At 42.7% G+C, this 24514-nt stretch overlaps 1 protein-coding gene and 1 long non-coding RNA gene across 3 annotated transcripts in view; one reads left to right on the top strand and one right to left on the bottom strand.

Moving 5' to 3' along the window:
* The window catches only part of AGBL1 (AGBL carboxypeptidase 1), an 862602-nt gene that overhangs the window by 764493 nt on the left and 73595 nt on the right, over nucleotides 1-24514 (top strand). Inside the window, exon 23 of one of the 2 annotated variants that reach the window (XM_025918486.2) lies at nucleotides 1143-4148. The exons of the other annotated variant lie outside the window; for it this stretch is intronic. Coding sequence (XP_025774271.2) covers nucleotides 1143-1350 — 208 coding nt within the window. The 3' untranslated portion in view covers nucleotides 1351-4148. Of the gene's footprint in view, nucleotides 1-1142; nucleotides 4149-24514 lie in introns of those variants that run through there. 2 annotated transcript variants of the gene reach the window in all.
* On the bottom strand, nucleotides 10397-13377 carry LOC147580439 (uncharacterized). The gene is made up of 2 exons (XR_015251949.1): nucleotides 13291-13377; nucleotides 10397-10605 (listed from the first exon to the last, which is right to left on the bottom strand). It is a non-coding gene; the product is annotated as an uncharacterized LOC147580439 (long non-coding RNA).

The following is a 24514-nucleotide window of genomic DNA, read 5'->3' on the forward strand; positions in this document are numbered from 1 at the left end:
AGACCTTCGGTTTAGGAGACTGAGGGCCTGGAGAGCATGGAAGCTGCTCCCATCAGTCAGTAGACAATTAAGAAACTGGACTCTGATTCATTTCCCAAGCTAACATGTAACTGTGCTGCTGATTACCCATTTTCATTGTTTATGGCAAGCCAGGTGGATGAACGGCTCTGCCTGATTTATGAAGTGCTTGCCTTCTATAAATCACAGAGTAGAAACCCAGCACGCTGTTAATCCTAATTGGTTAAGTCCTAAGTAGGGAGTGATTAGAAAGTCTTCAGGAAAGAAGGTACCTCATGCAAATGAGGTAGATACACCGTTCCTTGGGAGGAAATATCCCCTGCTCACAATATGTGGTCCAGGTTTGTTGTCCATTCCTGCTACCTCTTACTGGTCAACCCCTGCTGATCTTCCATTTGTGAATAAACGAACATAAAAGGGAGAGAAGGCAGATGATGGGAAGCACAAGCACCGTAGAAAAGGAATGCTGTCTGCCTACTTACTTACTCCCTCCTTTATTAATTTCAACCTGGATTAATTGTCTAACTCCAATAAACCATCCATCATAATGAAGGAGAACTAATGCACGGACTGAGAGTGCTGTGAGTTACAGTGAGAAACATTAAAGCTTCTGGTCTCCGCTACCTGAATTCCAATTCCACTCTTCCCTGGGCATGGTTGACATGACATTCTCTGATACTCAGTGACACCCTTCTCAGATGTTTCACTTTGAGCCCAAAAGACCTTAGAGATCTTAAATATGTGAGGTTGTCCACCTCTTCTGACTGGAAATCTTCTGATTGGACTTAGAAATGCAGATTCTTCTTGCAAAGGAGGAAGGAAACCCAAAGATTTTATGTGATTTCCTCCCCACATCTCAAAATGATGGTGGAGGACACAGAAAACTGTGCCTGAAACATATTTAGAAGAGCAGGGAGTGTTGAGATTACAACTCCTAGAGGATAACTTTCATTCTTCCTTTCCAATCACTTGTAAACGCTCCTTGTAACTTCTCTTTTCATTTCCCTCTCCTTTCTCCCCACCTCCCTCTCTCCTTCCCTTCCCTTCTGTATTCTTCATCCCTTTTTCCTTCCTTCCCTTCCTCTCCTTCCTTTCTTCTCCCATTTCCTGGGAACCCATGGCAGATGCAGCAGCAGCAGGAGCAGCGTCACTTCAGAACTGGATGATGAGCCCCCCTGCATGGAGGAGATTGATTACAGTACAGACAACAGCTCAGACCAGGAAGGAAGCTTCTCTGAGCTGGACCGGCAGATCCAGGAGTGTGCTTTCAACAAGGATGAGGGAGGGGAAGAGGAGGAGGGGTCAGGACAGGGAAGAAAAGCCATCCCATAGCCCCAGGGTTGTAGTGAGTTCCAAGTCCCTAACCATTGGACTAACGGCTAAGTAGTTTCTTCACCATCAGAAACTACAGTGTTGGTGCAAAAATCCAGCCCACGTGAGTTCAGCAACCTATTTCCAGATTTTGTTCTAGTGTCACTATGCATAGAGACCGGCTACTTCATAATTATACCATTTTACAGACATAGTTAGGTGGCCTTTGGAGCCCTTGCATGCTGCCATTATGCTAGAATGGGCTGCTTTCAGGATTACCATGGATCCTCTCAACACTATTTTGCGCTCCTCTCCATTCCTATGCTTGAAGTTGGAGCAGACTGGAAGGAGGAGTTGAGGCTACTTTTTGGCTTCTCAGCCAGATTTCTATGTGGTTGTTTAAGTTGTTCTAAATATGAGTATTACCTCCTATTGTTGTCTTCCTACTATAGCATCTGAGCTCCTCAGCACAAATGGTGAGCCGTACTGAGACTTCTGAGAGTCCTAGCAGCATATTTAGTTTCTGAATTATTGAACACGAAAGGCTGCACAACCAAAAATTTGCAAGCATCATGCTTGGTCTGTTTTAACAGTATATATTTTACAGATCCAGTATAAACCAGGACCCGTCCTAGGTTCTAAGGGAGAAGGCACAATACTGAACAAGACATGGCCAATGGTTTCTACAAACTTGAAAATCCTATGAATTCAGGCCACTAACCATAATGCTGGGAGGCAGCAAGCCATACTGGAAAAATCATTCACTTCAGGCTCAGACAGATGTGGCTCATATCTTGAACCTGGCAGTCACTTGTTATGAGAACTAAGGCAACTAATTAAATTTCCCCAAACCTCAGTTTTCTTATACATACAATTGAGATGAACATGTCTATATCATATCTTTATCATAAAGTTATCATAAAGATGAAACAAGATAATATATAATAATATAAAGGATTGGCACATGATAGACACTCAACAATGTTGGCTTCTTTTCCTCCATAGTACAAGTAGAACATTCCGTATGAGTACTTTCACAGTTACACAAAACATTACCTAAAGCCACATGGTTTGAAAGTACTCCCTCTTCCTGGAGGGGGTTGGGAAGGAGGTTACATAGGAGCAGAGTGTAGGAGGTTGGAATGTCATAGAATAAGTGAAACGGAGCAAGAGCCTTCAGCATGCAGAGGCGAATAGATTAGAGATTTAGACGACGACATATATAGGGCCCATGCAGAAAGGATGACAAGGGGCATGGAAGACAGGTGCTGAATGGCAGATAAGATGGAGAAAATAGGGTAGATCAAACTTACATTTGTCCAGATGCCGTATGTATATTTAGTTATGGTTAGGTTTGGCTCTGAGAGATGGAAAATCCAAAATTGCAGTAGCTTTTGTGAAACGGAAGTCTATTTCTCTTTTGTGTGGTCTCCATATAGAGGTAGGCCAGAGCTGGTATCATAAGTACATGGTGTCCAGCACTCAACTTGTATGGGCTTCCAGGTCTGCTGTGTGTTGGTTGGTTTTACTCTTAATCTAAGATGGCTGCTAAAGCGTCAGCCTTTGTATCTACATGTCAGCCGGCAATAAGAAAGATAGAAAAAGAAGAACACAGTCTCTGTATTTCAAAAGCCATGCGTTATGCTTCTCCTTAATCCCACCATCTAGAAAGAGGTCCTATCACCGCAGGTAGCTGCAAGAGAGGTTGGAAAATATAGTTTTTATTTGAGGTGGGCCTAGGGAAAAGGAAATAATACAAACTGGAGATCAAATACTGCCAAATACTTTCCTTGATAAACCAATCACCACCAAGAGATTTGGGAAACAATCATCTCAGAAAAAACTCATAGCAACCCTCTAGACCAGCAGAAAACCACACAGTAAAACTTTGCCATAATGTAGCCCCAAGGCATAAGAGAAAGTCATGTGTGTTATGATTTAAGGAGCTGATGTTATTATTATTATTATTAGTAGTAGTATTACCACTACTATTATTATTTATAGTCTCTTCTTTTCCAACTCCCTTCCAAATTTCTTTGCTATAGTTCAGAAATCCTATATCCATTCTTTGCACTATGACACTCAGATGTCTATAACATATATAAGAGGTTTAAGGGAAATAACAAAGACATTGAATTCAAATCCCAGATAACAGCAGTCCTGAACTTCTCTCATAAACCTTTCTACTCTTAAATAGAAGATAACATAAAGTTTCTGTTCTTTCCTTGTTTTGAGGAGTCAAGAAGATAGTTTTGCTGAAAATGTAACTGTCGGGAAGGACAGAAATAATACTAACTCATCATCACCACTTTGTTCCCCAGCTCAAATTAGTTTATGGGATGAGCTTCTCATTACCTGATAGGTTTCTGAGAAGAAAGTGATCAGGACATTGTAAATTTCTATTCATGTTCGGGGAAAGCCAGGGACATGGAACATGTGGTTTGTCTATGTAACAAGCATATATTGAACACCTATTATGTGTCCTGTACTTTACTAAGCTCTAAGGATGCAGAGAAAAGGACCCACTCTGCTTGAAGATGTTTGCAGTTCAGTGGGAAAGATGAGCAATACACACTTTAATACAGTGGCACATGCCTTTGTGAAGCTTGTGTTGGTAGACAATGTTGGAATCACCATATCTAATGGAGCAGCAGTGGTGGGAAACATTACCAAGGTGTGATAGGTACACCTTGAAGGATGTACAAGGGTTTTCAGGTAAAAAGGAGAAGAAGGATGCTAAGAAGTAGAAAGAGATTGTGCAAAAGCCCTGTGTTGGGGTTACAGCTTGAAATAAAATGATGAGCGTGACCGGCTTAAAAGATGTGTTTGCATGCGGGTAAGGGAAGGGAGTGACAAGAGATGAAATTAAGATTGGCATCGAGATGATCAAGCAACATTTGACGTGCCTTGATGGAAAAGTTGAATTTTATTCTGAACGTGCTGGCAGAGACAAGGAATGTTCCGCAGAAACATGCCCAGGAGTGATGTCTGCAGGCATGCATCAGCACCACTGCATAAGTACTTGTTTATGACTGACGGATTGGACACCCTGCTGTGCTGGTAGTTCAATAGCATGAGTACCCTACTGTAACATTTCCATATTTGAAGATCAGCAGGTTTGCAGTGAGGTGAGAGATAATGAGTGCAGTTTAGGGCCATGTTGAATACTGGGGGCCCATGATATGTCCATTTGGAAAGGACTCCTAGAAGCCAGAGGTGCATCAGTAGAAGGAGAGTTATATCCAGTGAGATAGGGACTATGTGGAAGTCTTGAACAAATAAGCCCAGGTGCAAATCAGCTGGGAAGGAGTTTGTTTGTAGGGAACAGAGGACCTGGAGAAAGAGCTTACTTCCCTCTCTTGCCACTGGGACTGAAGGCCATTCTGTGTCACACCTCACCAGTGTTCAGTCTGGGGGGAAGAGAGGACTCACTGGGAAGTCAACTCCAGATAGTCATAGGAGTGGCTCTTCCAGCCTGGCCAGACATGTCTCTTGCTGGCCAAACCACTATGGTGAACTGTTCTGAATACCCTCTTCTACCAAACTCAGAGCCAAACAAGATCACTCAACAATTCCTGGGAGTGGGAGGCTCCAATGGGAAGCAGATGTGGTTCAAAGTGTGCAGGGGTGGGATGAGAGTCTAGAGAAGTGATGTTGGGGCCAGGTCATGGCACAGGTGTCGTGTATCAATCGTTATCCAGTGCTCTGTCTGGCAGGGGTGTGGGTGGGGATGCTTCCGTTTCCTGGGGGAGCCCTGTGCACTTTCTCTGATGGGGGCAAAGGGGGGTAGCTTGCTTGTTATGTCTTTAGGATAGTCCTATTGAGGGTAGAGAAGCACAATGCTTCTTGCGATCCCATAAGGATCATACTTCCATGATCCCCTAAGGGTGGAATCTACTGGCTGCTCTTGACACTTTCCTGTGATAGAAAACTTCTTAGCTTCATAGTTCCTACAGGAAAAAAGATCCCTGCACAACCTGGCCCCAATCTTCTCTACAGACTCAGGTTCCGCTATTATCCAAACTCTTTAGTTTGCCATAGGACACAGCTTTATTTTATCCCATCACACATATACAGTGTGTGTGAACACACACACACACACACACACACACACACACACACACACACACCACTTCTTGAGCCACATAGCTCCATAAAAACCCTCTGAATTTTCAAACATGATCACATTTTTCTTCTGTCTCTGGTGAGCATCTCCCATTATATCATGTGGGGGTTGCAAGGCCCAGTTCAAATATCACCTTTCTTCTGTAAAGCCTTTCCTAATCACCCAAGCCAAGTTATATCATCTCTCTTCTGTGTCCCTGTTGCACTGTTTAGGCATACCTTCTAAAGCACGCTTTCTAGTTACAATTTTATTTGTGCATTTTTTATAGCCCCACCCCCAGTGGCTGATGGGTGGATTCGTCTAAGACACACGCCCCTGATATTTTCTTGCTATCTCTCCCTGCATCTAGCATACTTCCTGACACATCGAAGGCAGTCAAATGTGTCTTCCCCCCACCTCAAACCTGAACACCTAAGGTCTCAGTGAAATCCCATATATTTCCCTTAAATCCCTTCATCTTCCATCTCAAATCAGAGTTTGTGTTACAGGAAAGGTAAGTGATTTCACTAAAAGGGTGCCTACCATGTGCACATCTCAGCCTCCCAAACTGACAGTTGCCACGGAAGACTGTTTCCCATGGGAGGCAAGCTTAAGAAGGAACAGAGTGGCCTTGCCCTGGCCTGTATTGTGCAAATGTTTATATAGAGCAGAGAAGACATAGGAGCAGAATCTCTAAGAGTCGCCAGTGGCTGCAGTATTCATCCAGGTGCTTTGGACCACAGGCTTGCTTCAGCGGGAGCTGGCACATGGCTCCCTGTGCCTCGTGCCAACTTGGCTGCCTGGCCACTTCTTGCAATCTTTTCAGTGAGAATCCCAAAACTCCATCCATTGGCTCCAGTTGCTTCCAGGCCTCCAGAAAAAAAGGATTCAGAGCCACAGGGAACATTTGAAAATAACCTGATTCTTGAGTTACAAGCTCACCTTGAGGGATGCCAACACAAGTAAGGTCGCATTACATCCCTAAGAGGAGGAGTTCTCATGCACAGCTTTTATTTCCCAGCCTGGACAGCCGAGCTGTAGAGTCGGTTTCATGTTCCAAGGGGAGCCTCTGCTCTCTGCCAAGAGAAGGAGCGTCCGTGAAATGCCTGCCATAAGTCATCCTTGTTAGGGACTCAGGACAGTGGCCTGCATGGTGGGTCTGAACATTTGCATTGGCATTAGAGTGATAGATTCCCTTAGCCCTGCTGGTCCACCCTGCTCCAGCCCCCCTAAAGGCTCCAGTCTTGGAAAGACACAGACACAGTAGCCTGGGTACTCACCATGAGAGCTTTTTTTTTGGGCAAAAATAATTCATTAGGTCTGGAGCCTGCTGCTGTCTTCTCAACAGATGTCCTCTTTTGTTCATGCAGCACTTTGGCTTCATGAGTGCCCAACTGATTCTTGATAAAGAGTGTTGTTTAGAAAAAAGAAGGCGGTAAAAAGACATTTTTGGGTAAAAATGGATTGTATTATGGTCTTTCAGTGCCTAATAAAAAGAGAATGCAATTGCATATGACTTAAAATCATCTACTGCATGCATTTCAACACAATGGAGATGGACTTGAGCTTGAGTTCCTTACCATACAACACACACACACACACACACACACACACACACACACACACACAATGTAGGTGTAGGGTAAAGCCTATAAACAGAGTGAGTGAGGGAAAATTCATTATCAGACTCATGATTACAAAAGCAGGGCACCGCTAGATAGTGCCTTTGCCCCATACTGCCACACACAAATTGAGATGGAAAACTTTTGGGGAGAAGGTGTGGCCCTCTCATCAGCGTATGGCATAAACTGGTCTTCTAGGATGTATATATTTTGAGCCTGCTTTGGCCACAAAGAAAAATGGATTAAGTTCTCTTTGGAAGAGACTGCATACTTGTGGAAGAATTACCAAATAAACCACATCTGGGTCTCATGACAAGACAGAATAGAGCAATGGATGGGAGCCTGGAACAACTGGTTATTCTGATTAGGAGTTTCTGATGATCTTTTCTAGGGTGAATGGGGTTAAAATGATTTCTTAGCAGCAGACACGTATTACTACCAACCCCCACTCCCCCTCCCAAAATGTTACTAATAATAATGAAGTACAGTTGTTGGGAACAATTCATTTGAGGTATCTGAGTGTGGCTTCATTCTCTGGGGGTCAGGACAAGAAGTGGTGTCGAGGTCAGTTCTGTATACTAGCTGTGGGACAGAGTGAGGGAGCAAACAGACTGACCGCCCTGCTGGCCAGAGTATGGAAGTTGAATGAATGGATGTTCTTTGACAGAATTGTACCAACCGATCCCCACCCATGCCTCAGTCTGAAGAGGAAGTTATTTTAAAAGGTATTAGGGGAGGAAAACCTGTCTTCCTACTCGGCTCATACTCTTTTAAGCTCTCACTACCATTCTGTGTAATAGATGGGCATCATTAGTGCCACTTTCTTTTTTTAAAAAAATATTTATTTATTTATTTTTGAGAGAGAGGAGGCGTGGGCGTGTGAGCGGGGGAGGGGCAGAAAGAGGGAGAGAGAGAATCCGAAGCAGGCTCCGTGGTGTCAGCACAGAGCCCAATAAACGGCTCAATCCCATAAACTGAGATCGTAACTAAGAGCCAGACGCTGAACTGACCGAGCCACCCAGGCACCCCAATTGCCAGTTTCAAAGTGAGGTTCAGTTGTACTTAAAGGCACTTTCAGTAGGTGATGGGGCTGATTTCTGCTCCCAGAAAAGTTCTGATTTCCCACTCCATGCTACCGTTAACATGTGCTGAACATGAATACCTTCCATGTACAGTAGTCTATGACCACTGCATGTGTAGTCGTGTTACGCTTCACGCGCTAACCCTGTGAGGTAAGCCCTCTTGTTTTCCTTCTTCGACAGGTGAGGTTTCTCAGCATAAGAAGGCAAGCACTTGCCTGTGCTTATGCAGCCAGTATGTAGTAGGACCATGGTTTCGACACAGGCGGTCTGACCCCTGGGTCTGCACTCCAAGGGAAAAGCGGCTCTTCAAACACCCCTGAGGGCTTTCCAGAAGCCACAGAGTAATTCCCTGTCTCCACGAAGGGCGGGATCGTTGTTGTCTTCAATCCTTGATTCAAATACAAATAACTTGTCCTGGACATCCCTGCTTAATGCCCCCCACTCCACCTCAAACGCATAGGTTCAAAGTCACTTCCTCGTGATTTCCTCCAAGTTCCTAAACTTGTTCACCTTGACAAGGAGTCTGTGTTTTCTTGCTTTTTTTGTGTGTCCAACGCACAGCCCAATGTCTGACAAAGGCAGGCACTCAAACCTTCACAAAACACATGAATCCACAAGTCTTGGCCAAGCCTGGCTCTTAACTTTGGTTTGAACCCACCCGTCCCCTGATCTTTCTTCCTGATTCACTTCTCACCTGGGTTTCAGCAGTGGTTTCCCCCACTGCTCTCCTCACCTGTGATTTTGCCTCCTTTACAGCCCTTCTCTGTGCAGCCTGATGATATTTGGAATGAGCATTTGTTTCCATTTCTGCTGCTTACAATCTTTTGGTGGCCTCCCACGGTCCCAAGGATAAAAGGCAAATGGAAGCCAGTACCTGAGCCCTTAGGGATCCAGCCACTGGCTAACTTTCTGGTATCCTGTCTTAACACAAGCCCCTACCAAAGTCATAAAACAACAGTTTCAGTTTCTGGAAAGCACTTTACTCTTTTGCTCTCTCTGCTTCCACCTCTGTGCCTTATTCTATTTATCATATCCTATATGTATCCTCCTCCCCGTAGCCTTCCCTTATCTGACTCTGATGTAGAAACCACGTCATAGCTTTGGCTGCGTGGTATTACCTAAAGGTTTGTCTATCTCTCCCCACCCCTCCCCGCCCCCCCCCCCTCCACTGCCCCACATCAGACTTTGCAGTTTTTGGAGAAGAGAGATGATGGTGTTCACTGCTATATGCTGAGGGCCTAGCACTGTGTCCAAGACAAGAGGGCCTTCGTTAAATATGTGTTGAATGACTGAGATCTTAATTTCCATTCCAAAGGTCTCCTGAGAATGACCTCCTACCCGTTGCCTCAGTAACCTATTAAACATGAATAGCGGAGCTGCAGAAAAGTAGGGCACGCCTGTGTCCAGCACAATCAGAGCAGCAAAGAAGCATCCAGGAAAAATCTCCCTCAGCTCCTAGTCTGTGATGCCTCCTGCTCTGTAATTTTCCAGAAGCAGCTTCCTTTTTTTTTTTTTTCCTCCAAATGGCCTGTAGAGGTCAGAAAAGGGCCTTGGTTTCAGATCTCCAACTGTCCTCTGCCTGCATTAGCATTCACCCTGGGTGTCTACAATTAGGCAAACGTAGGCGCTGCACATAGGAGCGGAAATGCATTGACTTTAATAAAACAGAGTGTAAAACAACTTTAGATTGACTCCAGCCTTGTTTATTCTTGCACACTTGTAATTCTGGTTCGGTATATTCCCAGTGAAAGAGACCATTGTCCTGGGAACTGAAGCTTTTCCTTTCTCCATGGCTCCTGCAGCCAGTCCATGGAGGCGAGCAGCACCAGCTCCCTGCTCCTGACTCATAGCAAAAATGTTTTTGTTTCTTAAAGAAAAACAATGACAAATTGAAGTGTGGGTACAATGAGAGGAGCTCCCACTGTCCTTCTAGACTTTTGGGGTTTTTTCATGAATGTAAGTGCATTCAGAGTCCACAAAAGAAAAAAAAATTAAATAATAAATATGGAACAGACACTCTGGTGGGCACCCATGTTGAAATTTAGGAATTGATGAGTTTATTCCAGAAATTACTTTCTAGCGTATAGGAAAGAGCACTGAACTGGAATTTAAGAGCCCAGGATTTAAGGTCCAGCTCTGCAACTTTAATGTGGGATTTGAGGGGAGGGAGAGGATCCTTAATTTCTCTGGGTCTCAGTTTCTCCATCTGAGAGCTGGACCGGCTGAAATCTGAGGTCACCTCTATCTCTCATACTCACTGTGGCTGTGCTGGCCAGTCCATGGAGAAGTCCACCAGGCCTTGGGCTGGCCGCGCGCACATAGAGGGGCAGCTCAAGGTGTCTCACACTAGCGCTCTGTCCGCCCGGGGCCCGAGGCCAGGCCCCGCACAATGATCTTTTCAGAGCCCAGGCCGATGCCGTTGAGACGCTGCCAATGCCCGGCAGAATAAAAGCTTCCGAAATCAGGGCTAAAAATAAATAATGAGACAAAGGGACAACATAAACAGGAAGACCTAAAAGTGGGGGAGGGGGATCGAATTGAGTCAGCAACGTTGGGGTGGGGGGAGTGGTGGGGAGGAATATGAATTTGCTCTCATCTGTGATCATTGCCCTGCTGGGTGGTTGTGGGGTCACACGTGCTCAGGGAAGTGGCGCTGTCATACCACCCTGGGGAGAGGATGCCTGCTCAGCAGAGGTGTGGCTTGTTCCAAGGCTCATTTCCTCCCTGCAGCTCAGCAAACCCGCCCATTCTACTCCTACTTCGCTGGCTGCTTGAAAAGTGTTCTTTAAGAGTCCTGTCCTGTTGCCTGCCCTCTGCTTCGGCACTGGGCCAGCTGCCCTCATTGACCTTGTCCCTCGGCATTAGGGGGCCAGCTTCCTCTTTACATACACTCAGGGTTTCAATGCAAATGACTCTGGGGTCTGGTGACTTGGACAGGAAAAGGGTTAGTCAAGGAAAGGGAGCTAATAGATATTAAGTGTGTTTCACATGCTGACCCTGGGGCTCAGTGCTTGATGCGATGGTCCAGGGACAGAGGAGCAGCTGTGGGGCAAGTCCCACGTGAGCTCCTCCCCTGCACAATTGTCTACTGTTCTTAGCTCTTCCTCCACCTTGCCAACGGTGGAGAGCCAGAGCAGGTAGAAGCATTGTTTAGAGGGTCAGCTGAGTGAATTCGGGGATATGCAGTGTGGGAGTCTTTGGGGTGAACGTTAGGGAGCCACTGACTGTCATTAGATGGTGACAGAGATTGGGGCACACTGACCAAAAAAAGAGAGGGAATAAGTGGGAGGGAGGGGGCATCCCAAGGAAGCCAGAGGCCTAAACCCAAGGAGAATTCAGACCCCGTGAGAAATCCTGACTCCTAAAATTCAAAGTGAAGTCTAATGTTTAAGTTTTTTCCTGTTCTGTGAGGTCTTGTTTTAAGCCATCCCCTATGCCCTCAAACCTTCAGTAAAAGTCGACTTCCCCAGAGAGCTGGGTTCTAGTGACACTTTAAGTTAATGGAAGAAGAACTTATTCATTTCAGATAAAAAAAGACTATTGGTAGAGGCTGTCAGAAAATTCAGCGGAAGCTGGGAATCTGAAAATTCATTTTCTAGGGCATTTACAGTTTCTGCACTAGAGCTTGGAAGCCGTTTTACTTGGAAATGAAAATGATGAAAATAATAGTGATAGTAATAGTTACCAAGTTACCAGGAGCACCTACCTTATCCCAGTTCTTGGGCTGAAAGTTTATTATTCACAAAATCCCTGTAAGGTAAGTGACTATCATTATCCCCTATTTTGTAGAGATATTCAATAGTGTGTGCAAAGTAGCTAGGAGAGAAGCCAAGTTAGGCTCTGAGCTGAGTGTGGGTGTTCTTCTGATTTGCTCCCTGGTATCATACACCCTAAAAGAAAATCATCCTTGGTGGATCATTTGGTGGCAGCTCCTTCCATTCTTCCCTTCCCTTCCCTTCCCTTCCCTTCCCTTCCTTCCTTCCTTCCTTCCTTCCTTCCTTCCTTCCTTCCTCCCTCCCTCCCTCCCTCCCTCCCTCCCTTCCTTCCTTCCTTTGTTCCTTCCTTCCTTCCTTCCTTCCATTCCTCTCTTCCTCCTTTCCTTCCTTCCTTCCTTCCTTCCTTCCTTCCTTCCTTCCTTCCTCCCTCCCTTCCTTCCTTCCTTCCTTCCTTCCTTCCTTCCTTCCTTCCATTCCTCTCTTCCTCCTTTTCTTCCTTCCTTCCTTCCTTCCTTCCTTCCTTCCTTCCTTCCTTCTTTCTTCCTCCCTCTCTCCCTCCCTCCCCTTCTTTTCTTTTCTTTTCTTTTCTTTTCTTTTCTTTTCTTTTCTTTTCTGTTTCTTGAGGCAAACTTGCTTTCATGCTTCCTTCCTCATATTTAACTAGAGATGAATCTGTAATTTTCAGCATCTTATTTTCAAACTTCGTCAAGACCTATTCTTTCCCTATCTACCTATTAATCTTAATTTTTTTCAGCCTCCTTTCCATATTTCTAGATGAAAATGCTGCGTGACCTTTTGAAGGAATCTCCCAATGGGTTGATGGTGGTGGATGGTAATGTGCATGTGAAATTCGTGAAGCACTCTCTAAGTCTCCCGAAGCAAATATTGAGAGCAACATTTTTAAAGATAAATAACATGAATTTCAAAGAGCTTAAATGAATATCCTAGAGGAATATGGCCCCATCCCAGCAAAATCAGGTTTGGGTTGGGATAAGGAAGGATTTTCCTTATGATATTTGCTGTGGGTCCGGAAATAACTTTTCAGATTCCCATCTATCATGTCTGTGAGTGTTCTGGACAATATGAGATGTTCCCAGTGGCCCTATTCTTATTAGATTTCTATTTTGCAGCCACCCTTGAGTAAGGGTGCTTAGGATTCACTTCAAAATTATATACAGAAATCTATGAGCATCCTACAACCATTACCTAGTTTCAAGTGATACTCAATTTATTAGCCGGGGATCTCAGATCTCCAAATCCTAAACTATCACTACCTCTCAGCTTCACTTAATTTCTATTTACTAATGCTCAAGGGAGCCAGCCAGGTCAGCAAAGCCACTCAGCAAGGAGCAAGAGAAGAAACTTGCCCTCTTCTGTTGGAATTGGATTTCCATATCATTTGGCATAAGTCATTGATATTCCACAAGACAGTTTACCTGAGTCATGCTCCTCTTCTTCTGAATGTTTTTGTTCTTGTTGGTTGGCTAGTTGTTTTCTGCTTTTTTTTCTCATATGAAGTGGCTATATGATGACAAGATGAGAGACATTTGACATTTTTAAAGGGCAAGGAAAATCAGGACCCAGAAAGGTAGAAGGAAGTCACATCTCGGGATCATCAATGATTAGCTGCTCACCCCCTGCTGCCATGTGCACACACACAACTTCTTAAGGAAAAACCCTTATATGGATCAAGAGCACAATGGAGCATTCAAGAACACTGATTTGGAGACTACTGTAGACAATAGATTTTTTGTGGTAAGAGGAAGAAGATTGTAAATAGAAATAACCGAGGCAACCTCTCTCATATAGTGCCTTGTAATTGGTGTCACAAGACTTTCTGCAAGATAATATGGCAAAGATGGTGTAACAGGGGTCTCCACGTTCGCTGGTGGAAGTAACAGTAGGATCAGAGTGGGACCAGAGAGAAGAAGCAAATTAGGGCCCCCTCGCCCATTCCACTGTGGGCCTCAGGGGAAAAGAGCAATCCCATGGATTATGTCAGTAACTGTGTCTTACTTTTATATTGTTGAAAAACAATTACCACAAATGTAGCGATGTAAATCAACATCCATTTATTTCTTCACAGCTCTGCAGTCAGAAATATGGGAGAACTGCATTGGGTTCTCTGCTCAAGGTGCCTCAAAGCTGAAACCCTAGTGTCAGCCAGCCTGGCATCTTATCTGGAGGGTCAAGAATAGAGTCTGCTTCTAAGCTTGGTCAAGAGATTGGCTGAATTAAGTTCCTGTGAGTGTAGGACTGAGATTCCTGTTTTCATGCTAGTTGTTAGATGTTGTTTGTTCTCAGCCCTCATTCCTTAGCAGGTGGACTCTAAAAGCCAGCAATAGTATGTTGGACCTCCTTCACTCTCTGATTTCTTTTGCTGCTACCAGCTGGAGGTAGCTCTCTGCTTTTAAAACTCTCTTGTGATTAAGTTAGGCTCACGCTGATAATCTCCCTCTTGTTTTATGATACAACATAATCACAATAGTGAAATCTCACCATATTCACAGGTTCCAACTATGATTAACAGGGGATGGGAATTATGCAAGGGCAAGAGTCACTGCTTACCACAAATAGTATTGCTAACAAATATAACATTTCCCATGTGCCAGTAATGGTATAAGTGTTTTACATACATTAACTCTCAGAATTTCACAGCAACCTTATGAGGTAGGTACGATTATTGTCTCCACTTTACAACAGAAGAAGCTGAGGCACAGAGTATTGGTATAGAATACACAACTACTATGTGGTTGAGCTGAGATTTGAACCCAGACAATATGGCTCCAGGTTTGTGCCAGATTTCTTAACCACAGCTCCATGGATCTATCTAAACAATGTAATCTCTTAGATGAAGTCTTTTCCTTCTTTTATCCAAGCTTGAGTGTGAGCATGAGACCTAAAGCTATTTAGTGGGACAGGACAGGACACCAGTGGAAAGTGGCATAGCATTCATAGTTCAAATGGCCCATGGCCTGAGCTTTAATCAAGGCTTACATGTGACAGGCCTACTTCTCCTGGGCTTCCCATGTTGTGGTCAAAGTCTTAGCTAATTGTAGAGTCTGTGTTTTCCTATAGTTCTCCCTCCTGTACATCCTTCCAGAGCAGTGGATCTAGCAATGAGTGCTGAGGTAGTCAAGGTACAGTGAGGTCTTCATGAAACAGACTTACTACTCTCATACCCCTGGGGCTCTTCTTCCCACCCAAATTGTAGGTCCGAAGGTCTATATGGAAAATCTACTTAATAAACTAAACTGGTGCTTACTCTATGTGGGCTTACTTGAAAGTGTCTGTGCTCAGTTACAAAGGAGGAACTGAGATAATGTTGTAATTTTTCAATCTTCTACCAACTACGTGACATTATTTTGTCCTAGACATGATATAAATAAAAATCCTTCAAGATTCAACTAATTTACAATCAGAGACTAGTAGGGGTGCTTGGGTGGCTCAGTCGGTTAAGTGTCTGATTTCAGCTCAGATGGTGATCTCATGGTTCATAAGTTCAAGCCCTGCATCGAGCTCTGCACTGCAGAGTCTGCTTGGGATTCTCTTTTTCTCCCTCTTTCTCTGCCCCTCCTTGCCCTCAAAATAAATAAGCTTTTAAGAAAAGAATCAGAAATTAGCAAAGGAAAAGGTTAATAAACATTAAACAAAGTTTATTTTTATAAAAGTATTTGGGGCGCCTGGGTGGCGCAGTCGGTTAAGCGTCCGACTTCAGCCAGGTCACGATCTCGCGGTCCGTGAGTTCGAGCCCCGCGTCCGGCTCTGGGCTGATGGCTCAGAGCCTGGAGCCTGTTTCCGATTCTGTGTCTCCCTCTCTCTCTGCCCCTCCCCCGTTCATGCTCTGTCTCTCTCTGTCCCAAAAATAAAAAAAATAAAAACGTTGAAAAAAAAATTAAAAAAAAAAAAGTATTTTATTTTGCAATGCCTTAATATAAGTAATAATATTGCCATTGGAAATTCACCAATAATATCACAATGAAAGAATACAGTTCACATAACAAAAGACATAACAAGAAAGCAAAACCAAGAAATGTTTAAAAAGTAGAAAACCAAACAAAAGGCAGAAGACTGACCACATTGAATAATTGTGGTTATAAATGTAAATGCTATAAATTATATCACTAAGTCACATAGAATATCTGCTATGATCAAAAGGGAATCTAAAACTATTTTTCATTCATTATACCCAAACATTCCATTAAAAGATTCTTAATGAAAAAAATGCAGAGAGGAAAGGAGGTAATGGATAAAGATGTCCAGGGAGCCATTACCAAGGAAAAGAGTTGCAAATGGAAAACCTGAAGTCCAAAATGGACTGTGGAGACACAGGGACTGGTTTAGGGAATTGGAGGACACATTAATCAGTTCATTACCAGAACTGTAAGAGAAGGCCTTGATCATGAGGAGGAGTCATTTTTAGTCCTACTGGGGAAACTTGACCAAAGCATATGAAAGAAAGCAAGACAGAAAGTGCAGAAGGATTCCCACCCAGAGCTCCACTGCTGGAAGGGAGCCATGGACCTATGGTCAGAGGATGGTGGCCATAGTGATGCCATCACAAAGCTGAATGTCAGTAGTGAGGTGGTGTGCCCATCTCCTATTCTTTCTTCTGCCTCCCTTATACACCAGGTGACTTGGAAAATACAATAAGTAGGTTGAAGGGGTAACTATATCTGTTGGGCTGAATGGGTTTTAACAGGTTAAGGAGAACTGGAAAGACAGTCTCCTTCAGTTGTCTGCATGACACTCATGGGCCTCTACAAGGTAGCCTGCCCCTGTCTGCCTTTCTAGGTTATCTTCAAATATACATGACCCCAAAGCCAGCTTCTCAGCCACAGCACCTATCCACCATCTCCTAAGTCTGCCCTCACAGTATCACCTGCTCAACTTTTCTCACTCTTCTTTCCTCCCTCCAAGACCCAGCTCAGATCTGAATCTCCCATAACTCCTGCTTTCTCTGTTCCTCCATCTATGACCTCTTCTGGCATTTATTATGCAATTAACTATATACTTTTATGCCCTACTAATTGGCCATTTATCTCTTTTACTGTGGTTTGATGTTTCACATGTGTCTGTCATTTCTTAGCAAGTACAGTATTTGCTCCCTGTAAAAGCAGGGCCCTGTAAAAAGCAGGGCCATGTCTTTTTATAATACCGTTCATTATTTAGCACCTTCTAATTTCAGTTTGCTTACCTGAATTATTGTCTCACAAAATGCTCCCTGTAAAACTTCAGGTTAAGTATTATTTCCCTCATTGTACAGACTGAGTCAATGAGGCTCAGAGATATTCAAAAGCCTACCCTAACTAAGTCCTGTAGCTTATAAGGGGAATAACCAAGATTTGAAACAATGTGAGTGAAACTAAAATCCTCTACTTTCCCCCACTAAATCATGATGTCATCACACCTTTCTGGAGCCATCAGTCTAGATGATGTGCCAAAATAAAATACGCATAGCATATACACATACAAAAGAGGATATCCATTAGTATATTTCAATTTTTATATTTCATTTGCACACAATTTTTACAATTGTAGCAGGGAAATAGAATCCGCAAATTAAATCTAATGCCTAGACAAAATTGGTATTCATACATGCATACACACATGTAAACACACGTGCATGGATGCATGCACACATACACAGATAAATAAGCTGGTAAGTGCTGCATATAGGTCTGCCTGAAAGGTCATTGCTACCCTAATGGCACAATGAATGGTCTTCATTGGCAAGGACGTGGAGACCTTATAATCCCATTTGGAGTAGAAAGGTGTATAATCCCAGCAGGATGCTTAAAGGCTCAATTTTACTGCAAGGGTACCCAGAGCTTATAGATTCGGTGTTTGTCCAGCACATTACGTTGAAGTAGAGCCCTGTTAGTTGTGGTATTAGCTTTGAAGGGGCTCCTCTATTGAAAATCTCTGTGTCAATCTACTAATTGTGAGCCCAGAAAACATAATGAATCAGGAGGGTGCTCAGCAGTCCTGTAATTTTTACACGTTCTGGGTTTGCTTCCTTTAGGAAAGAGAGGTATAACAGCTCTGGAACCTATTAGTTTTAGCTAAGAAGCCTGAGAGGTAGAGAGAGAACTATGGAGGGAAAGAAACCACACCCAGATGGTTCATAGGTTTTCCAGAGAACTTGACTTCACCTTCTGGCACTAGGTATTCTCCATGTGCATAATGTGAATCATAACATTTCCTTACGTTGTGGCTCTTACACTTCAGCTGCATAAAAATCACACAGATGGCTTCTTAAAAGTCAGGGTCCTGAACCACAATCCTGATGATTCTGATTCAGCAGGTTTATGGTGTGGGTCAATAATCTGCATTTCTCACAAGTTCCCAGGTGATGTTGATGCTGCTGGTTTAGGGAGCATATTGTGAGAACCACTGTCCTAACAGACATGGTATGTAATCATAGGACACAGGAACATCAGGTCCCTTCATGAAAATGTGTGAAAATACTAATAGTTAGGAAACTTTTCCTAACATCAATCCTAAATATTTTCTTCTACTCCAGTTTCAGTGTTCTCTCTTGTATTGTGGTGCACGTAAAGAACTTTGTATTTTCACAGATAGATGCTTATGGCATCTGGTGCCTTCTTCCTATGTAGGCTAAGTTGCTGTCCACCAAAGAGGTGCTGACAGGCTCCATATCATTGATGTAATCTTTGCTTTACTTTGCTTTTTTAAATGTTTATTTGAGAGAGAGAGAGAGAAAGTGGAAGAGGGGCAGAGAGCGAGGGAGGAGAGAATTCCAAGCAGGTTTCATTCTGTCAGTCCAGAACCTGATGTGAGGCTGGATCTCACAAACTGTGAGATCATGACCAGAGCTGAAATCAGGAGTCAGATGCTTAACTGACTGAGCCACCTGGGCACCCCCCCTTTTTTTTTTCTTTCTTGAGAGGAGAGTCAACTGTCATTGGACCAGGGAGAATAGAGGAACTCTAAACTAAAGTAAAGGAAAACATTAATCCCTGGTTCTTCTACCCTCTTTTCTTTCCATTTTCCTTCTCTACTTTCTCTCCACTGTCACTTTCTTCTCAGGTTTCTTTCCCATTACCTTATCCTCTTTCACTTTCTTCTCTTTAGAAGGTTTGTGTCCCTTTCCCCATCTTCTCATTTTTTCCTGACCAAGTTACTGTAGACATGAGTTCACCATGGTCTGCCTTGCCAACATCCATCTCTATGACTTTATTTCCTCTTACTTTGTCCTCCATATACAAAGTTTTCTGAACCAAATGACAAAGTGAATGTCATTAGTTCTGGTCCTAGAAACTTGTCTAGATGTTGAGCCTTTCAGACCAAGCAAGATGTTTGCCAGTTATAATGACCTTTTCTGAATAGCTTAGACACCTGCCATATACAAAACCTCTTTCTGGGAGACTTAATATGCATGGATTTCTGTATTTGTGCCCAGTGATATCATGACCCTAAACACAATGGATATGATTCCAGACCCAAAAAGATTCTGTTAGTTTATAGGCATTCTTTAGACTTAAATTGTGGAGGCTCCATCTAACACCAACAAGAGTGCCCTCTACTTGATGGTGACTTTCCAAACCAGTCAAATTTCTGTTTGTTGAAGAGTTTGACTTTGAGATATGCACAGAATAATAACACAAAAGCAGCACTAACAACAGAAGTAGACCAAATCACCAAAGCAAAGATTTGAAGGATTGGATGCCATGAGATAACCACTGGAACTTTAGTGCATCATTAGGGCAGCAGCTGGAACTTCAGAACTACCGCCATGACCTGAACAAAGTTTTGAGCTCTAGGTAGCCTGGTTGTATATTATTATGACAAACTGTGTGAGATAAACTAAAAATCTCTATTCTTTATGACTCAAGCAGCTTAATGTATAAATTATAAGAAAAGTTATTTTAAACTAACATCAGGCAAATGGCTATAATAAATAAGTGAAAGATCAATGTATACAATCCAGGGTTGATAATAGATTGGCAGTAGCCACGGGGGGCAAAAAAAAAAAAAATCCATGTACAAATGTACTAGAAATTTTAATCGTGTCTACCTGCCTATCAGAGACCTCTAGGGCAGGACTTCTGTCAAAGAAACTGGTGGAAATACAAACCTAGATTGCAATATTGTGTATTGCACGACCCTACCTTATCACTGACATTGTTAGACGAAAGGTGAGTTCTACTTCAGGGACAGCAAATGCATTCTCTCTCTCTGTCTCTATCTGTCTCTATCTCTGTCTCTGTCTCTGTCTCTCTCTCTCTCTCTCTCACACACACACACACAGCAATTAAAATTTATGTATTTTATTCTATGTAAGTTATATCTCAGGGAAATAAAAAATAAATCTAAAAAGCAAAAAAAAAAAAAAAAAGGATGAGTTAGGTCAATCAGATCTCTATATGGGCCTTTTAAATTAAGAATATTGAGATGATGATTTAATTAGCACAGGCAACGGAGGTTTTGAAAAGTCACAAGGCAAAATTGAGACCACAAAGGATGATATGCAAACTGAAGGTATAAAAAGGTTGAGCCCTTGTGTTGGCAGAGGGAGTGAGATGGAGAGCAGACAGACAGGGAGAAGCAAAGACAGGGAAACCACATAGCTCATGCGGGAGGATGAGGGAAGGAAGACCTGGACCAAGACATGTTTTTTTGGTACAAAGATTTTTTTCTAGTTCCGTTTCAGTCTATATCAGTCCTGACAATAAATCTGGTTTTCCTTGAGGCTCAGGGATGCAAAGCCCCTTGCCTGAGATGATTCAGCTAATATGGAAGGGAGCATTATCTGAAGCTAGGGCTGGTTTCCTTTACTCCTTCTGCTCTTTCTGTGACATGATACTATGCTACGGAATCTTACGAATGTGGAAGAAGGTATCCGTATTAACGACGGGCATGTTCTATCACTCAATGTTTTGTGTGTGCCTGTGTGAATTTGTGTGTAGCCTTCTTTTGAAAATTTAGAATGTGCCTTTCTGTCTTTCCCATTCAGCATCTTCTAACCATAGACTTTCTGGCAATAGAGTATTTCATCAGAATGACCGACCTTAACTAATAAAGCTTCACTTATATTTTACCTGTTTATTTTTATAATAGGAGTTGCTGGATGTTCATTGAACCTGTGGTAATTTATGAGTTATTTACAATGTTTTCCCAATATCTGTCATTTCTTCCTGTCCATTCCACCATTCACATACATTCTTTTGTATTTAATTTTTATTTATCCCTATTTAGTCTCCTCAGAGCAGGTCTTTTTTTTTTTTTTTCAATATATGAAATTTATTGTCAAATTGGTTTTCATACAACACCCAGTGCTCATCCCAAAAGGTGCCCTCCTCAATGCCCATCACCCACCATCCCCTCCCTCCCACCCCCCATCAACCTTCAGTTTGTTCTCAGTTTTTAAGAGTCTCTTATGCTTTGGCTCTCTTCCACTCTAACCTCTCTTTTTTTTTTTTTTCCTTCCCCTCCCCCATGGGTTTCTGTTAAGTTTCTCAGGATCCACATAAGAGTGAAACCATATGGTATCTGTCTTTCTCTGTATGGCTTATTTCACTTAGCATAACATTCTCGAGTTCCATCCACATTGCTACAAAAGGCCAGATTTCATTCTTTCTCATTGCCAAGTAGTATTCCATTGTGTATATAAACCACACCTTCTTTATCCATTCATCGGTTGATGGACATTTAGGCTCTTTCCATAATTTGGCTATTGTTGAGAGTGCTGCTATAAACATTGGGGTACAAGTGCCCCTATGCATCAGTACTCCTGTATCCCTGGGGGAAATTCCTAGCAGTGCTACTGCTGCAGCCACTCTGGAAAACAGTGTGGAGGTTCCTCAAAAAATTAAAAATAGACCTACCTTATGACCCAGAGCAGGTCTTAATAGGAAAATTTTCTTAATGGGAAAATAACTGATGTAAATAGTGGTAGTAGGGAAACATGGCCTAGCATTTTTTGAGTGGGGAAGACTATAAGTCGAGATACTCTTTTAAGGTCTACCCCTTGTGGCTCTGGATAAAAAGAATATAAATATTATGATTAATGAAGGAGTTTTACAATACCTTTTCCTAGGTCTCTGGACAAAACACAGTATGAGATAGTTGAGTGTCATAATCCTGCCAACCAATCATGGTCCTCAAATACAACTCACAGGACTGACTCCATCCATGAATTTTTGCCATCTCTGTCTTCATGGCCCCTGGAATACAGGAGAGACATCTAAGTAACACCAACACCCTGGAGTGAAAAGGCTTTCAGTCTAAAAGTCACAAATTATATGAGAACAATGTCCAGAGATTCTTTCAGATAACGAGCTCAATACCCAGGAGTTCCTAAAATCACAGAGCTACTTAGCATTGCCAATCAGCCTGGTGATCTTTGCTGTAATCAGACTTTCCAGAGAGCCAGTGTTCCAACTTTGAGTAAAACTGCCAAACTCCTAATAATAGCCATCTCTATAGTCATTGGCATTCATCCCTGGTGTTCAGTTGAAGTCCTGTATATCATATTCACAGATAAACAGAGAGTGACCTGGGGTGCCTGGGTGGCTCAGTGGGCTACGCGTCTGACTTCAGCTCAGGTCACGATCTCGAGGTTCGTGGGTTCGAGTCCCTTGTTGGGCTGTGTGCTGGCAGCTCAGAGCCTGGAGCCTGCTTTGGATCCTGTGTCTCCCTCTCTTTCTGTCTCTCCCAAACTCGCTCTTTGTCTGTCTCCATCTCTCAAAAATAAATAAACATTAAAAAAACAAAAACAGAGCATGACCCTGGGCTGTGTAAACCAGGAGATGCCACTCCCTTGAGACCCCCAACATGTCTTTTCCCAATTTTATAAGCGCTCTTGAGCTGGCTTATACTTTGGTAAGAAGATAGGCAAAGATTCTTGTAATTTGGTTATCTTGAATCTGAACGATGTATGCCCTACCCTTTTCTTTATCCAGCTTGCTTTTCCAAGGAACCAGGCCATATAGCTTGTATTTGTCTTGCCCTAAATTCTGATAAAAAGGGCATAAATAAATAGGAAAGGATAATATATACAATGGCTCCCAGCTCCCCATCCCACAGAATACCATACAGACCCCACCCGGAAGGAAGTTAAGAGGCCTGGGTTCTTGTCCCAGTTTAATTGCTGATAGTGTGACTTTAGGCAAGTAGTTAAATCTCTGAAAAACCCTTCTAGAATGAAAATAAAAACCCTGTCCTACCTTCCACCTGGGGCAACTATGAACAGATGTAATGATGCATGTGGCAACATATGTACACTATGATACAAGTACAGGGGTCAGTCCAAGAGAAGACCGGAAGAAGGTTAGCAGGTGCCAGTGAGAGGAGAAAGTCCATTGTGTTGGGGATGCTGTTTTAAAAAATTTGTTTATTTTCTTTTTTTAAATGTTTATGTATTTATTTCTGAGAGAGAGAGAGAGAGAGGAAGAGAGACAGAGAATCCCAAGGAAGTTCTGCACTGTCAGCATGGAGCCCAATGTGGGGCTCAAACCCACGAACCCTGAGAATATGACCTGAGTGGAAATCAAGAGTCAGACACTCAATCGACTGAGCCACCCACACGTTTGTGAGATTTATTTATTTTCTAATTACCAGAAAGGAAGGGAGGATTCTGAAACTCTTAGTTAGAAGTGATCATTTCAGGGTGGCTCAGGTGGTTAGGCGTCTGACTTCAGGTCAGGTCATGATCTCATGGTTTGTGAGTTTCAGCCCAACATCTGGCTCTGTGCTGACAGCTCAGAGCCTGGAGCCTGCTTCAGATCCTGTGTCTCCCTCTCTCTCTGCCCCTCCCCTGCTCACACTCTGTCTCTCTCTCTCTCAAAAATAAATAAACATTAAAAAAATGTTTTTAAAAAGAAGTGATCATTTCAGTTTGATGAATATTTTTATTTAGTAAATATTTTATCTTATTGTAGATAGATCCCTTCAATAAGTGAACAATTATTATGGTACAATTTTTGGCATATGAGGGAAAGGAAGCACGTTTCTCTGCCATGATATCAAAATACTATTAGCTTTTCATTTCAAGATTTTGAGATCTAAGAAAGAATAATAACAAAGGAAATACCCAACAATTATTTTAACAAGCTTCCATGTAAAAAATGTGTTCAATTCTTGAACTGAAAAATACAGCAACAAAATGAATGGTGGTGTTTTCGATGTCATTGTTTTGTTGTATTCTCTCCACACTAACGTGCCTTTTTCATTTTACACATTTTGAAACTTTAAAGTATTTGTGTGGTCAGGGGTGGGGGAGGACTTTGGGTGGGAGCACTTTGATTTCTATTGAGACACATTTTCCTGGAGTTGTTTGCTTCTTAAAACAAGTCAATACCACCATTTATAACCATAACCCTGAAGGCATCATGGTTGCCTAAATACATAAACAAAATGAAACGTACAATTTGCAGGATCTCTAGCTGAGTACTTTAAAAATCTGGAATGGTTTGGGGGAAGAAACACAAGCAGTAAAAAAGAGAAAATCAGATGAGATGCTATCTAGCAATGTTTATTAAATGCCTATTTGTGGTTGTGTTTGGTATTCTAAAGGACAAGATAAATGTAATTGTGTAATCATAGAATTATAAAGCTGGAAGGGACTTAAAAATGTGTCTTATGTAGCTTGAAAACTTTACTGATGGAGGAAGCAAGGCTGAAATAAGTTGAGTT

Source organism: Puma concolor, chromosome B3 (genome assembly GCF_028749965.1).
Source record: "Puma concolor isolate L17-30 chromosome B3, mPumCon1.1.hap2, whole genome shotgun sequence".
NCBI classification, from domain to species: Eukaryota; Metazoa; Chordata; class Mammalia; order Carnivora; family Felidae; genus Puma; species Puma concolor.